Source organism: Meles meles, chromosome 8, assembly GCF_922984935.1.
Source record: "Meles meles chromosome 8, mMelMel3.1 paternal haplotype, whole genome shotgun sequence".
Classification (NCBI taxonomy): domain Eukaryota; kingdom Metazoa; phylum Chordata; class Mammalia; order Carnivora; family Mustelidae; genus Meles; species Meles meles.
Genome location: NC_060073.1, coordinates 59730946 through 59743185, shown reverse-complemented (window position 1 = coordinate 59743185; position 12240 = coordinate 59730946). Strand labels below are relative to the sequence as shown.

The 12240-nt window shown below is 54.9% G+C and overlaps 1 protein-coding gene across 9 annotated transcripts in view; it reads left to right on the top strand.

Moving 5' to 3' along the window:
- Positions 1-12240, top strand: part of NUMA1 (nuclear mitotic apparatus protein 1) — a 74314-nt gene that overhangs the window by 58506 nt on the left and 3568 nt on the right. For 8 of the 9 annotated variants that reach the window (XM_046015325.1, XM_046015322.1, XM_046015326.1 and 5 more), the window contains exons 13-20: positions 1904-2026; positions 2180-5581; positions 6244-6285; positions 7687-7755; positions 9727-9837; positions 9927-10145; positions 10277-10434; positions 11471-11717. In XM_046015325.1, the coding sequence (XP_045871281.1) occupies positions 1904-2026; positions 2180-5581; positions 6244-6285; positions 7687-7755; positions 9727-9837; positions 9927-10145; positions 10277-10434; positions 11471-11717 (4371 nt within the window). The remainder of the gene's footprint in view (positions 1-1903; positions 2027-2179; positions 5582-6243; positions 6286-7686; positions 7756-9726; positions 9838-9926; positions 10146-10276; positions 10435-11470; positions 11718-12240) is intronic. The other variant, XM_046015329.1, reaches the window with a different exon arrangement.

Sequence of the window (12240 nt, the reverse complement as noted above, 5' to 3'; positions counted from 1 at the left end):
TTATTTTTAGGGGTACCTGGGTGGTGCAGTCAGTTATGTGTCTGATTCTTGGTTTCAGCTCAGGCCATGATCTTAGGGTGGTGAGATCAAGGCCTGCATTGGGCTCCTTGCTCAGCACAGAGTTTGCTTGAGATTTTCCCTCGTTCCACTCTGTTCCTCTAGCTTGTGCTCTCTCTCTCTATCTCAAATAAATAAATCTTTAAAAAAAAAAATATATATATATATATATATCTGTGTAGACACACACACACATATATATAATATATATTTTTTAAGATTTTACTTATTTATTTGACAGAAATCATAAGCAGGCAGAGAAAGGGGGGGAAGTAGGCTCCCTGCAGAGCAGAGAGCCCAATGTGGGGCTCGATCCCGGGACCCTGGGACCATGACCCGAGCAGAAGGCAGAGGCTTTAACCCACTGAGCCACCCAGGCGCCCCATATATATTTTTTTAAGTAATCTCTCCACCCAGTGTGGGGCTCAAGCTTACAGCCCTAAGATCAAGAGTAGCAGGCTCCACTGACTGAGCCAGCCAGGTGCCCACACTATTAGTTTTTTTTTTTTTTTTTTTTAAAGATTTTATTTATTTGACAGACAGAGATCACAAGTAGGCAGAGAGGCAGGCAGAGAGAGAGGAGGAAGCAGGCTCCCTGCTGAGCAGAGAGTCCGATGTGGGGCTCCATCCCAGGACCCTGGGATCATGACCTGAGCTGAAGGCAGAGGCTTTAACCCACTGAGCCACCCAGGCGCCCCCACACTATTAGTTTTTTATTGCTATTATTAAAGACCCCAATTCTGCCACTTATTAATCCTGTATCCCGAGGGCAAGGCACTTAATATCTGAGCTTCAGATCTTGCTCTGCAAAAGGATAGTAATAGAGTAATAGCTGCCTCCCATATCTGTCTGGTGGATTAGGAATTCAGAGAGGACCCGGCACAGTCCCAGCCTGGTTTAGTGGACGTGGGAGGAGGGGGTGGGGGACGGGTGGGAGGTGCTGTGGCTGCTGCTATTGAGGCCCAGGCAAGCTGGGGATATATATATATATATATATATATATATATATATATATATATATATATATAAAATATGTGTGTGTACATGTGATATTTATATATATTTATTTTATACTTATATATATTTGTTTATAATTTATATATTTATATTTATACATTTACGTTTTTTAAGAAAGTTTTAAGGTTTTATTTATTTATTTGACAGAGATACAGCAAGAGAGGGAACAAAAGCAGGGGGAGTGGGAGAGGGAGAAGCAGTCTCCTGTCGAGCAGGGAGCCCAATGCAGGTCTGCATCCCAGGACCCTGGGATCATGACCTGAGCTAAAGACAGACGCATAATGACTAAGTCACCCAGGCGCCCCAAAATTTTTTTTAAAAGATTTATTTTAGAAACCACATGAGCAAGGAGGGGGTAGGGGCAGAGGGAGAGAGAGAATCTCAGACTGACTCCACGTTGAGCAGGGAGCCTGATGTGGGGCTTAATCTCAGGACTCTGAGATCATGATCTGAGCTGAAATCAAGAGTTGGATGCTTGACTGAGTTACCCAGGCATGGCTGGGGATATTTTTAAGCTGTTACGTGTTTGGATAATCTGGGAGTTAAGACTTGTCTGAGGAAGGGTATATAGTAAGGAGGTTTTTTTTTAAGTAAGGAAATTTGAAGTAAACTTAGTGGCCTGGAAGAAGAAATTAACAGGTCACATGCCTTAATTCAGCCGTGAAATTAGGGCTAGAAAATGAGGTCCCTCATGATCCCTTGGTTTCTGAGTTTTTCCCAAGGTCAGAGCAAAAGGAGATCTTGGTAACAGGGTGATAGGGCTCCATATGTTGTTGGTAACCTAGTACTTATTCCACCTCTGTTCACAAAGGCTCTTATTTACTCTCAGAAATGCCTTGAAGAGAAGAATGAAATCCTTCAGGGAAAACTTTCACACCTGGAAGAACATTTGGCCCAGCTGCGGGAGAACCCACCCCGGGAGAAGGGCGAAGTGTTGGGCGACGTCTTGCAGGTAGGAATGTACAGGAGCAGCGTGGAAGACCCACATCCCAGGTTTGGTGTGGGCCTGTGTTTGCTACAGTTGGATTCCTGTTCATTAGTTCTCATAGGTGCTCTGGTGATTGAGGAGTCATGCTGATCCTCATTTGTCTCTTTATCTAACCAGCTGGAAACCTTGAAGCAAGAGGCAGCCTCTCTTGCTGCAGACAACAGCCAGCTTCAAGCCAGGGTGGAGGCGCTGGAGGCTGAGCAGGGCCAGCGGGAAGCCAAGCTGCTGGCCGAGCGGGGCCATTTTGAAGAAGAAAAGCAGCAGCTGGCTGGCCTGATTGCTGAGCTGCAGGGCTCCCTGTCCAACCTCAGCCAGGCGAAGGAAGAGCTGGAGCAGGCCTCTCAGGCTCAGGGGGCCCAGCTGTCTGCCAAGGTAGCCACACTGACTTCTGAGCTCACCACCCTCAACGCCACTCTCCAGCAGCAGGATCAAGAACTGGCCAGCCTGAAGCAGCAGGCCAAACAGGAGCAGGCTCAGCTAGCAGAGAACCTCCAGCAGCAAGAACAGGCCTCCCAGGGCCTTCGCCAGCAGTTGGAGCAGCTGAGCAGCAGCCTGAAGCAAAAGGAGCAGCAGTTAGAGGAAGCTGCCCAGAAGCAGGAGGCAGCCAGGCGAGACCATGCCCAGCGACTGGCCGCTGCCACCGAAGAGCAGCAAGCTTCTTTAAAGGAGAGGGATTCGGCCCTCCAGCAGCTGGACACGTTGGAGAAGGAGAAGACTGCCAAGCTAGAGGTCCTGCAACAGCAACTTCAGGCCGCTAACGAAGCCCGGGACAGTGCCCAGGCCTCAGTGACTCGGGCCCAGCGGGAGAAGGCAGAGCTGAGCCAAAAGGTGGAGGAACTCCATGCCTGTGTTGAGGCAGCCCGCCAGGAGCAGTGTGAGGCCCAGGCCCAGGTGGCAGAGCTAAAGGCTCAGCTGAGGTCTGAGCAGCAGAAAGCAACTGAGAGAGAAAGGGTGGCCCAGGAGAAGGGCCAGTTCCAGGAGCAGGTCCGGGCTCTTGAAGAGTCCTTGAAGATCAGCAAGGGCAGCCTGGAAGAGGAGAAGCGCAGGGCCTCAGATGCCCTGGAAGAGCAGCAGCGTCACATCTCCAAGCTGGAGGCAGAGACCCGGTGTCTGGTGGAACAGCATAAGCAGGAACAGAAGGAGCTAGAAGAAGAGAGGGCTGGGCGCAAGGGGCTGGAGGCCCGATTACGGCAGCTGGGAGAAGCCCATCAGGCCGAGATGGAAGCCCTGCGGCGGGAGCTGGCAGAGGCCATAGCCTCCCAGCGTGAGGCAGAGGGTGAGTGTGAACAGCTTGCCAAGGAGGTGGCCACCTGGCGCGAGCGGTATGAGGACAGCCAACAAGAGGAGGCCCAGTACGGTGCCATGTTCCAGGAACAGCTGATGACCCTGAAGGAGGAATGCGAGAAGGCCCGCCAGGAACTACAGGAGGCCAAGGAGAAAGTGGCAGGGATCGAGGCCCACAGTGAGCTCCAGATCAGCCGGCAGCAGAGTGAAGTAGCTCAGCTTCGTGCCAACCTGGCCAGAGCCCTCCAGCAGGCCCAGGAGAAGGAGGTCAGGGCCCAGAAGCTTGCAGACGACCTCTCTGCTCTGCAGGAGAAGATGGCTGCCACTGGCAAGGAGGTAGCCCGTCTGGAGGCCTTGGTGCGCAAGGCAGGAGAGCAGCAGGAAACAGCCTCCCGTGAGCTACTCAAGGAGCCCCCAAGGCCAGGAGACAGAGGGTCCGAGTGGCCGGAAGAGCAGCAGGGACGCCAGTTCTGTAGCACGCAGGCGGCACTGCAGGCCATGGAGCGGGAGGCCGAGCAGATGGGCAGTGAACTGGAGAGGCTGCGGGCTGCACTGATCGAGAGCCAGGGCCAGCAGCAGGAGGAGCGCGGGCAGCAGGAGAGGGAGGTGGCACGCCTGACCCAGGAGCGGAGCAGGGCCCAAGCTGATCTTGCCCTGGAGAAGGCCGCCAAGGCAGAGCTGGAGATGCGGCTGCAAAATGCCCTCAATGAGCAGCGTGTGGAATTTGCGACCCTGCAGGAAGCCCTGGCCCATGCCCTGATGGAAAAGGAAGGGAAGGACCAGGAGCTGGCCAAGCTCCGTGGGCAGGAGGCAGCCCAGAAAACAGAGCTGGGGGAGCTTCAGCAAACTGTGCAGCGACTGAAGGAACAGCTGGCCAAGAGAGAGGAGGGGCGCCAACAGTCTCTGGGGCCGGCCAGTGGAGAAGACTCTTCTGGGTCAGGAGGAACACAGTCAGAGTCTACTGGAAAGAGTGAGCGAAAAGGCCCTGAGCTTGAGGCTCTGCGGGCTGAGGTGAGTAAGCTGGAGCGGCAGTGTCAGGAGCACCAGGAGAAGGCTTCTGGCCTGGAGCGTAGCCTGGAGTGTGAGCGTGCCTCCCGTGCGGAGCAGGCCGGTGCCCTGGAAGCGTTGCAGGGCCGGTTAGAAGAGAAGGCCCAGGAGCTGGGGCGCAGTCAGGACACCTTAGCCACAGCCCAGAGGGAGCTGGCCACCCTCCGTGCCAAGGCCCAAGACCATAGCAAGGCTGAGGATGAGTGGAAGACCCAAGTGGCCCGGGGCCAGCAGGAGGCTGAGAGGAAAAACAGCCTCATCAGCAGCCTGGAGGAAGAGGTGTCCATCCTGAACCGCCAGGTCCTGGAAAAAGAGGGGGAGAGCAAGGAGTTGAAGCGGCTGGTTGTAGCTGAGTCAGAGAAGAGCCAGAAGCTGGAGGAGAGGCTGCGCCTGCTCCAGGCAGAGACCACCAGCAACAGCGCCAGGGCCGCTGAACGCAGCTCTGCTCTGCGGGAGGAGGTGCGGACCCTCCGGGAGGAGGCCGAGAAACAGCGGGTGGCTTCAGAGAACCTCCGGCAGGAGCTGGCCTCGCAGGCAGAGCGAGCGGAGGAGCTGGGCCAAGAACTAAAGACGTGGCAGGAGAAGTTCTTCCAGAAGGAGCAGGCCCTCTCTGCCCTGCAGCTGGAGCATACCAGCACCCAGGCCCTAGTGAGCGAGCTCCTGCCCGCTAAGCACCTGTGCCAGCAGCTGCAGGCCGAGCAGGCAGCTGCCGAGAAACGCCATCGTGAGGAGCTGGAGCAGAGTAAGCAGGCGGCTGGTGGGCTGCGGGCAGAGCTGATGCGGGCCCAGCGGGAGCTCGGGGAGCTGGGGCCCCTGCGGCAGAAGGTGGCGGAGCAGGAACGGGCAGCGCAGCAGCTGCGGGCTGAGAAGGCCAGCTATGCAGAGCAGCTGAGCATGCTGAAGAAGGCTCATGGCCTGCTGGCAGAGGAGAACCGGGGACTGGGGGAGCGTGCCAGCCTGGGCCGGCAATTTCTGGAAGTGGAGCTGGACCAGGCCAGGGAGAAGTATGGCCAGGAGCTGGCAGCTGTGCGAGCCGACGCGGAGACCCGTCTGGCTGAGATGCAGCGGGAAGCACAGAACACTGCCCGGGAGTTGGAGGTGATGACTGCCAAGTACGAGGGTGCCAAGGTCAAGGTCCTGGAGGAGAGGCAGCGGTTCCAGGATGAGAGGCAGAAACTCACTGCCCAGGTAAGATGCGCAGCTCAGCCTTGCCCACAGAGATCAGTCCTGAGAGAAGGGACGATGTTCCCTTCTGTCTTGGCTCCCCTCACTGGCGGGGTGGCTGGAAGTGTTCATGTATCTTGCCCCCTGCTGTCCTAAAGTATCAGTAGTTTACTATAGTAGAGACTCCTCTACTGAAGGCTCCTCCTCCCTGAAGGCTCTGTCCATGGAGAGTGAAGTTGTGAAGTCTATCAGTCTGTTCTAGAAGCACACAGTCCTAGGCAGGTATGCCTGCAGTGGAGACCCTAGGAACTTCTGGGGACTAGAGTGAGCCAAATTGTCACTTTTTTTTTTTTTTTAAGATTTTATTTATTAGTTTTGACAGAGAGAGATCACAAGTAGGCAGAGAGGCAGGCAGAGAGAGTGAGAGGGAAGCAGGCTCCCTTCAGTGCAGGGAGCCCGACGTGGGACTCGATCCCAGGACCCTGAGATCATGACCTGAGCTGAAGGCAGCGGCTTAAACCACTGAGCCACCCAGGCGCCCCAAATTGTCACTTTTTAAAAAATGACTAGAAGTCTCGTTCCTTGGAGGAAAGTCTCAGAGCCTCAGTGAGATCAGCCTGGTGGCAGGGCTAGTGCCTTTCAGTCCCCATCTCACTCTGTCTCCATTGCCCCTCCCCCGCGCACAGGTGGAGCAGCTAGAGGTATTTCAGAGAGCGCAAACTAAGCAGGTAAAGCCTGGGGTCCCTGATAAGTGCTGGCTGCTTAAGCGGTGACCCGTCTCAGTGCATGACCCCAAGCTGCAGCTTGCCTCCGCCCGCTCCTGTTGTGAACTGTGAACAGGGCAGGGTCAAGCCATGGAGTCCAGGCCCGGGCTGCCCAGGAGTGCGGTGTGCTGGGCCCTCTCTTGGGCCTCTTCCCACCCAGTCCAGGTCGGCGTCCCCATCCTTCTGTCCCTTCATCTTTCCCATGTCCAAACTGGTGACTGGCATTCCTTGGGCTTCCCAAATCTCCAAGTTCCATTCCCAGCTTGAGTGCCAAACTAAGAGGAGTGGCAAATTGACCGTGGGCCTTGTTTCACACAAGGAGCCTCCCACAGGTCAGGGAGGGTTGTGAGCGTTGGGACACCTGCCTATCACCCTCTGGGGCTTTAACCCTGAGCGTGAACTAGAACTGTCTGGGAGCAGGAAGGCCAAGCCCCATGGGAGACAGAAGGTGGCCCGGCCTGGGGGCTGGGCCCTCACAAGGATCTCCCTGTGCTGCCCTGGCCACTGAGGCTGTTGGCTGGTGCCTAGCAGGGGCACTCTTTCTCTACCACCCTTCCTCCTCAGTCACTTCTGGCCTGCTGAGGAATCGTGCCCTCCTCTCCTTCCATCGCCGCCTCCAGGGAGCCTGAGGTGATGGGGACAGTCACACCAAATAGCAAACAGGCAGTAGTGGCGCTCTTGCCTCTTTGCAGTTCCTGCTTGAACCCCTGGAACGCCTGGAGGAGCCAGCAGTGCTCATGCTGTTAGGCTCCCTCCAGACCCCTCCCTCCCTCTGCTCCTCTTCCCTGTGGGAGTGGGGTGGGCTTGGGATAGAAGGGCTGCCCGCCCTCCCCACCTTGTCTGGCAGTCTGCTTCCCAGTGCTAATCCCATGGCCATGTTGCTAGCTCCAGCCCTGACAGCCCATGCAGTTTGGGAAGAAGTCTGAGTATCTATGGCCCTTGGCAGTTTTGGGAAGAAGTGCTGGGTATTCAGTATTTACTAGAATTAGAGACTCAGTCCCCTGTTCCTGTCCCCAACCTGGGAAGGTTGGGGTTGGGAATAGTGGCAGTAGTAGGGTGGTAATGGGATGTCAGCTCCCCAGATTCAGTTCTGAACCTCGAGGCTGCAGGGCTCTGGCAGGCCTGTCTCTGCAGGCTGGGGACAGAGGCGAGCGTTGGCAGATGGCTCTGCCATCTCACTGGGTCGCCTCGCTCTGGTCCTGCCAACCAGCGTAAGCAGCAGGCTGTTCCATAATTGGCGACCAGAGAAAGGACCAGCGTTTCTTCTAGGAACACTGGGGATTTATCTAGGGAAAGCTCCTGATTTCTCAGGACAACCAGGGGAAGGCCTCCTGAGTCTTGTCTTCTCTTCCTCCCCTGCTCCAGGTGGAAGAACTGAGTAAGAAGTTAGCTGATCATGACCAAGCCAGCAAGGTGCAGCAACAGAAGCTGAAGGTAGGATACGGTGGGGGTTGGGTCGTCCTCCCTCAGCCTCAGAGTGAGGAGGGGGGAGGGACGGCGCTCTGTAAGCCCTCAGGCTGTGGTGGGTGTGGGGACCGAGGGGAACCTTACAGTCCTCAGCTGCCTGTGGCTCAGGTGCCCTTGCTTGTGGCCCATTCTTGGAGCTCTCCAGGAAGATGAGAATGACTCCCATCCCTCAGACCTTCATTCTACACTATAGTAGCTCCTAGTCCTGTGTGGTTTAACTAATGAAAAATTCAGCTTCTCAGTCACGCTAGTCTCATTTCTCTTGCTTAGTAGCTACGTATGGCTAGGGCTGCCAAATTGGCAGATACAGACCATTTCTATCACTGTAGAAAGTTGTTTGGCTAGCACTGCTCTAGACAGCTTAACCTTGAGGAGTGTCCTCAACATTTATATTACAATGCAACTTAATATTTGTTTAAAAGACTTTATTTATTTGACACAGAGCATGAGGCACATAAGCAGGGAGGAGCCGCAGAGGGGAGGGAGAAGCAGGCTCCCTGCTGAGCAGGGAGCCGGATGCGGGACTCATCCCAGGACGATGGGATCATGACCTGAGCTGAAGGCAGTCTCTTAACCCACTGAGCCACCCAGGTGACCCAGCAACTTAATATTCTTAATACTTACAGCAGTGTCATCTTCTTTGGTTTAATACCTGCTTTTTTGCAGCTCAGGCTTCACAGCTTTTACCAAGGGTAGAGGAATTAAGCGCCACTGGCCTTGGAACTCACTAAAGCTCTGATGGATCACAGGAGTTGGTGGGAGCTGAGCTTTGTTTCCCTCAGGTCCCCTCCATGATAACTGTGTGATAAACGTGCTTATCAGGGTGCTTGGGTGGCACAGGCGGATTTAAGTGTCCGCCTCTTGGTTTCAGTTCAGGTTGTGATCTCAGCGTCATGAAATTGAGTCCCACATTAGGCTCTGCACTCAGCGTGGAGTCTGCTTGAGATTTCTCCCTCTGGCCCTCCCACTCAAACTTTCTCCTGTTCATACTTTCTCAAATACATAAATAAATCTTAAAAACAAACATACTGGGGCGCCTGGGTTCAGTCAGTTAAGCAATTGCCTTCAGCTCAGATCACACTGAGCAAGGAGCCTGCTTCTCCCTCTCTCCTTACCTGTACTCACTCTTGCTTTCTCTGTGTCTCTCTCTAGAATAAATAAAATCTTAAAAACAAACCAAAACCCAGATGCTTATTCTCCATTTGGGGGCCTTCCCGGGGCTCGGAGATGTAGGCGAGGTAGGGCCAGCTAGTCCAGTGTCTATTGCGAGCTAAGCACTCCCTGGCATTGCAGAGGGACCAGGAGCTGGATGTGGGCCCTGCTCCCGAGGAGTCTGTGGTCTGGATAGGAGGCAGTGCAGTATTATAAATGAGCCCACACGGGGCTTGGAGTCGGGTGGACCAAGGTTCAGATCTTACTGTGCTGTATGATTCTCGTCAGTATGTTTACATCTCTGAGCTCAGTTTCTTCATCTCTGAAATGGGGATGAAGTTACTTCCCACAGTGGTTTTGAGGTGGAAAAGAGTTCACAGGTCCTCAGAGAGCTCATGTGCCAAGTGTCTAGCTCCATGCTCTGTAACCTGAGGCTCAGTCCCTGTTGGGGAGTAGGGAGTCTCCTTGGGGAGACTACTCATGGAGAGAGAATGAGATGGTTTGTGCCTGGTCACCAAGAAGGCAAAGATAGGGCTGTCAGAACTCTGCCAGAAATGGCATTAGCTGGACAGGGAAAGCTCCTGCAGAATATGGACCTTGACAGGGTGTGATATGTCCGTATTAGGTGGGAGTTGTGGGCAGGGTAAAAGGATTTTTTATGCATGTCCTGAGCGAGAATACAGGAGTCTGAAAATACCCACGGAGCCCAGGAGCCTAGGGCAAGTCAGTGATTTGGGGGGAGTGGACAGAACAGCCACCCTGATCAGCGTTTGTCATGCTTTCCAGGCCCAGGGAGGGGAGAGCCAGCAAGAGGCCCAACGCCTCCAGGCCCAGCTGAATGAGCTGCAGGCCCAGCTGAGCCAGAAGGAGCAGGCAGCTGAGCACTATAAGCTACAGGTGAGGTGCCCCCAGCCCTGGACCACTGCCCCCCCACCCCCCAGTCCCTGCCCCACCCCATCACCCACCCACCCTGTCTGCCCACGTAGATGGAAAAAGCCAAGACCCACTATGATGCCAAGAAACAGCAGAACCAAGAGCTGCAGGAGCAGCTTCGGGGTCTGGAGCAGCTGCAGAAGGAAAACAAAGAGCTGCGGGCTGAAGTGGAACGGCTGGGGCGGGAGCTGCAGCAGGCTGGGCTGAAGACCAAGGAGGCTGAGCAGACCTGCCGCCACCTCACCGCCCAGGTGCGCAGCCTGGAGGCACAGGTCAGTATCTGCTTGGATCAACTCCCTCATCACCCTTGTCATGTTGGACCCCTATGCCACCCCCTGCCCCTGCCTCCAGGCTGCCCCTGCCTGAGGCTTGTCTTCATGCTCCCCGGCCCTCTTCTTCTCAGGTTGCCCATGCTGACCAGCAGCTTCGAGATCTGGGCAAGTTCCAAGTGGCAACTGATGCCTTAAAGAGCCGGGAGCCCCAGGCTAAGCCTCAGCTGGACTTGAGTGTGGACAGCCTGGATTTGAGCTGCGAGGAGGGGACTCCCCTCACCATCACCAGGTGAGGAGGTACCCTCCCGCCCTCTTGTTCCCTGAGTGCTTGTTGTCAGATTGTCCTGGCCACTGGGCCTAGTGAGATAAAGATGTGGTCCCTTTGCCCTCTGGGAGCTTATTCGTCAGGAAGTATAAGGAAACAAGGGCACAGGTGGTAGGGCACGTGTTTGTATAGGGCCCCATGGGAGTAAGAAGAAATGAGGGGTCAGAAGGGGCTGCTTGGAGGCTGTCACTTCTGCTCAGAGTCTGCGTATGAGCCGAAGGTGTGCCTGGTGAGCAGAGGGCAGAGGTTGAGAGAGCCTGGCTATGCTGGCAAGTGAGGTGAGGGCTGGCTGCGATCCCCACTGAAGTTTGGACCTGATCCTAAAGGCATTGAGGGACCTCAGAAGGGTCAGAAATGAAGCAGTATGTGGTCCAGTTTGCATCTTAGAAAGCTTTTCTCAGAGCCAGTGAAGCCGACGCTACAGACACACCGAGAAAATATTAATGCATTTATTTACCCCTCACAATCCTCTGAGGTAGGTTCCATGATTATGTACTTTAACAGATGAGCCTGGGGCATAGAGGGGCAGTCATTTGACCAAGGTCCCACAGTGGTAGAGGTAGGCTTGAACCCCTGCTTGTCACCAGGCTCGCACTTCCCCTCAGATGCCACTACGTCTAGGTGAGAGATGAGGCGGACTGGCCAAGGAGATGCAAGTGTGGTTAGGCGAGCTGTTGGGTAGGATTGTGGCTGGAGGGTGCCCAGCTGGAGGTTGCTCTTGTTCCCTGAAGTAGGTCATCCAGGAGAAACATTGTGGAGCTGGGTGTCCAGGGGGCGATGTCTGGGATAGTGGAGTCCCAGAGTTGCCAATGTTAAGGAGCTCAGAGAGCCATGGGAGTAGATGAGCTCACCCGGAATGGAGAAGGGAGGGCCCAGGGTAAGGGCTTTCCTGGGTACTTCTCAAAAATCAGAGAAAAAATGCTTGACCTGGTCTGCTTGTAGTAAATGTAGGAGTTGGTTACTTTGGAGCAAAGGGATGAACAAAATGCCTTTTCTATAGCAAGCTGCCTCGAACTCAGCCAGATGGCACCAGCATCCCTGGAGAGCCAGCCTCACCCATCTCCCAGCGCCTGCCCCCCAAAGTAGAATCCCTGGAGTCTCTCTACTTCACCCCAATCCCTGCTCGGGGTCAGGCCCCACTGGAGAGCAGCCTGGACTCCTTGGGGGACGTCTTCCCGGATTCAGGCCGGAAGACCCGCTCTGCTCGTCGACGTACCACGCAAATCATCAATATCACCATGACCAAGGTCAGGCTGCTGGGAGTGGGACTGAAAGCCAGTCATGCTCCCTTGCTCATAAGGGCATCTTCCCCGTCAGGTCCTCACAGTAGCCTCCCAAGGCTGGCCAGGCTGTTTAAGCTGTATCTTAAGATCCCAAGAAACAAAGGCCTCTTTTGTAGAAAGGGGCAGGGCTGGAACTGGATGCCTGTTGGCTTTAAGGCGGGTTTCTTTCCATGGGTAGCACTGACCCTGTGCAGGCTGAAGGGAGAGAATGTGAAGTTATAGCCCAGCCCTGGGCCTCCAGCACACCACCTGGGTGGCTGAGATGTGTTGTGGCCATCCAGAAGACTGCCTGTCAGGCTGGGAACTCTGGCTGGCCCTGTTTCCATATCCTGAGGAGGTTGGGGAGTGGGGAGGTACCTTTCATGCAGCAAAGGGTACCTTCTTTGTGTGGGTTGCCCTTTGCTACCAAGAAGATGGAGAACTAAAAGATGGGCAGGGTCATGGCCAGCTCGGGTTGAGGGGACAGTAGAGACTATGGGATGAGCCT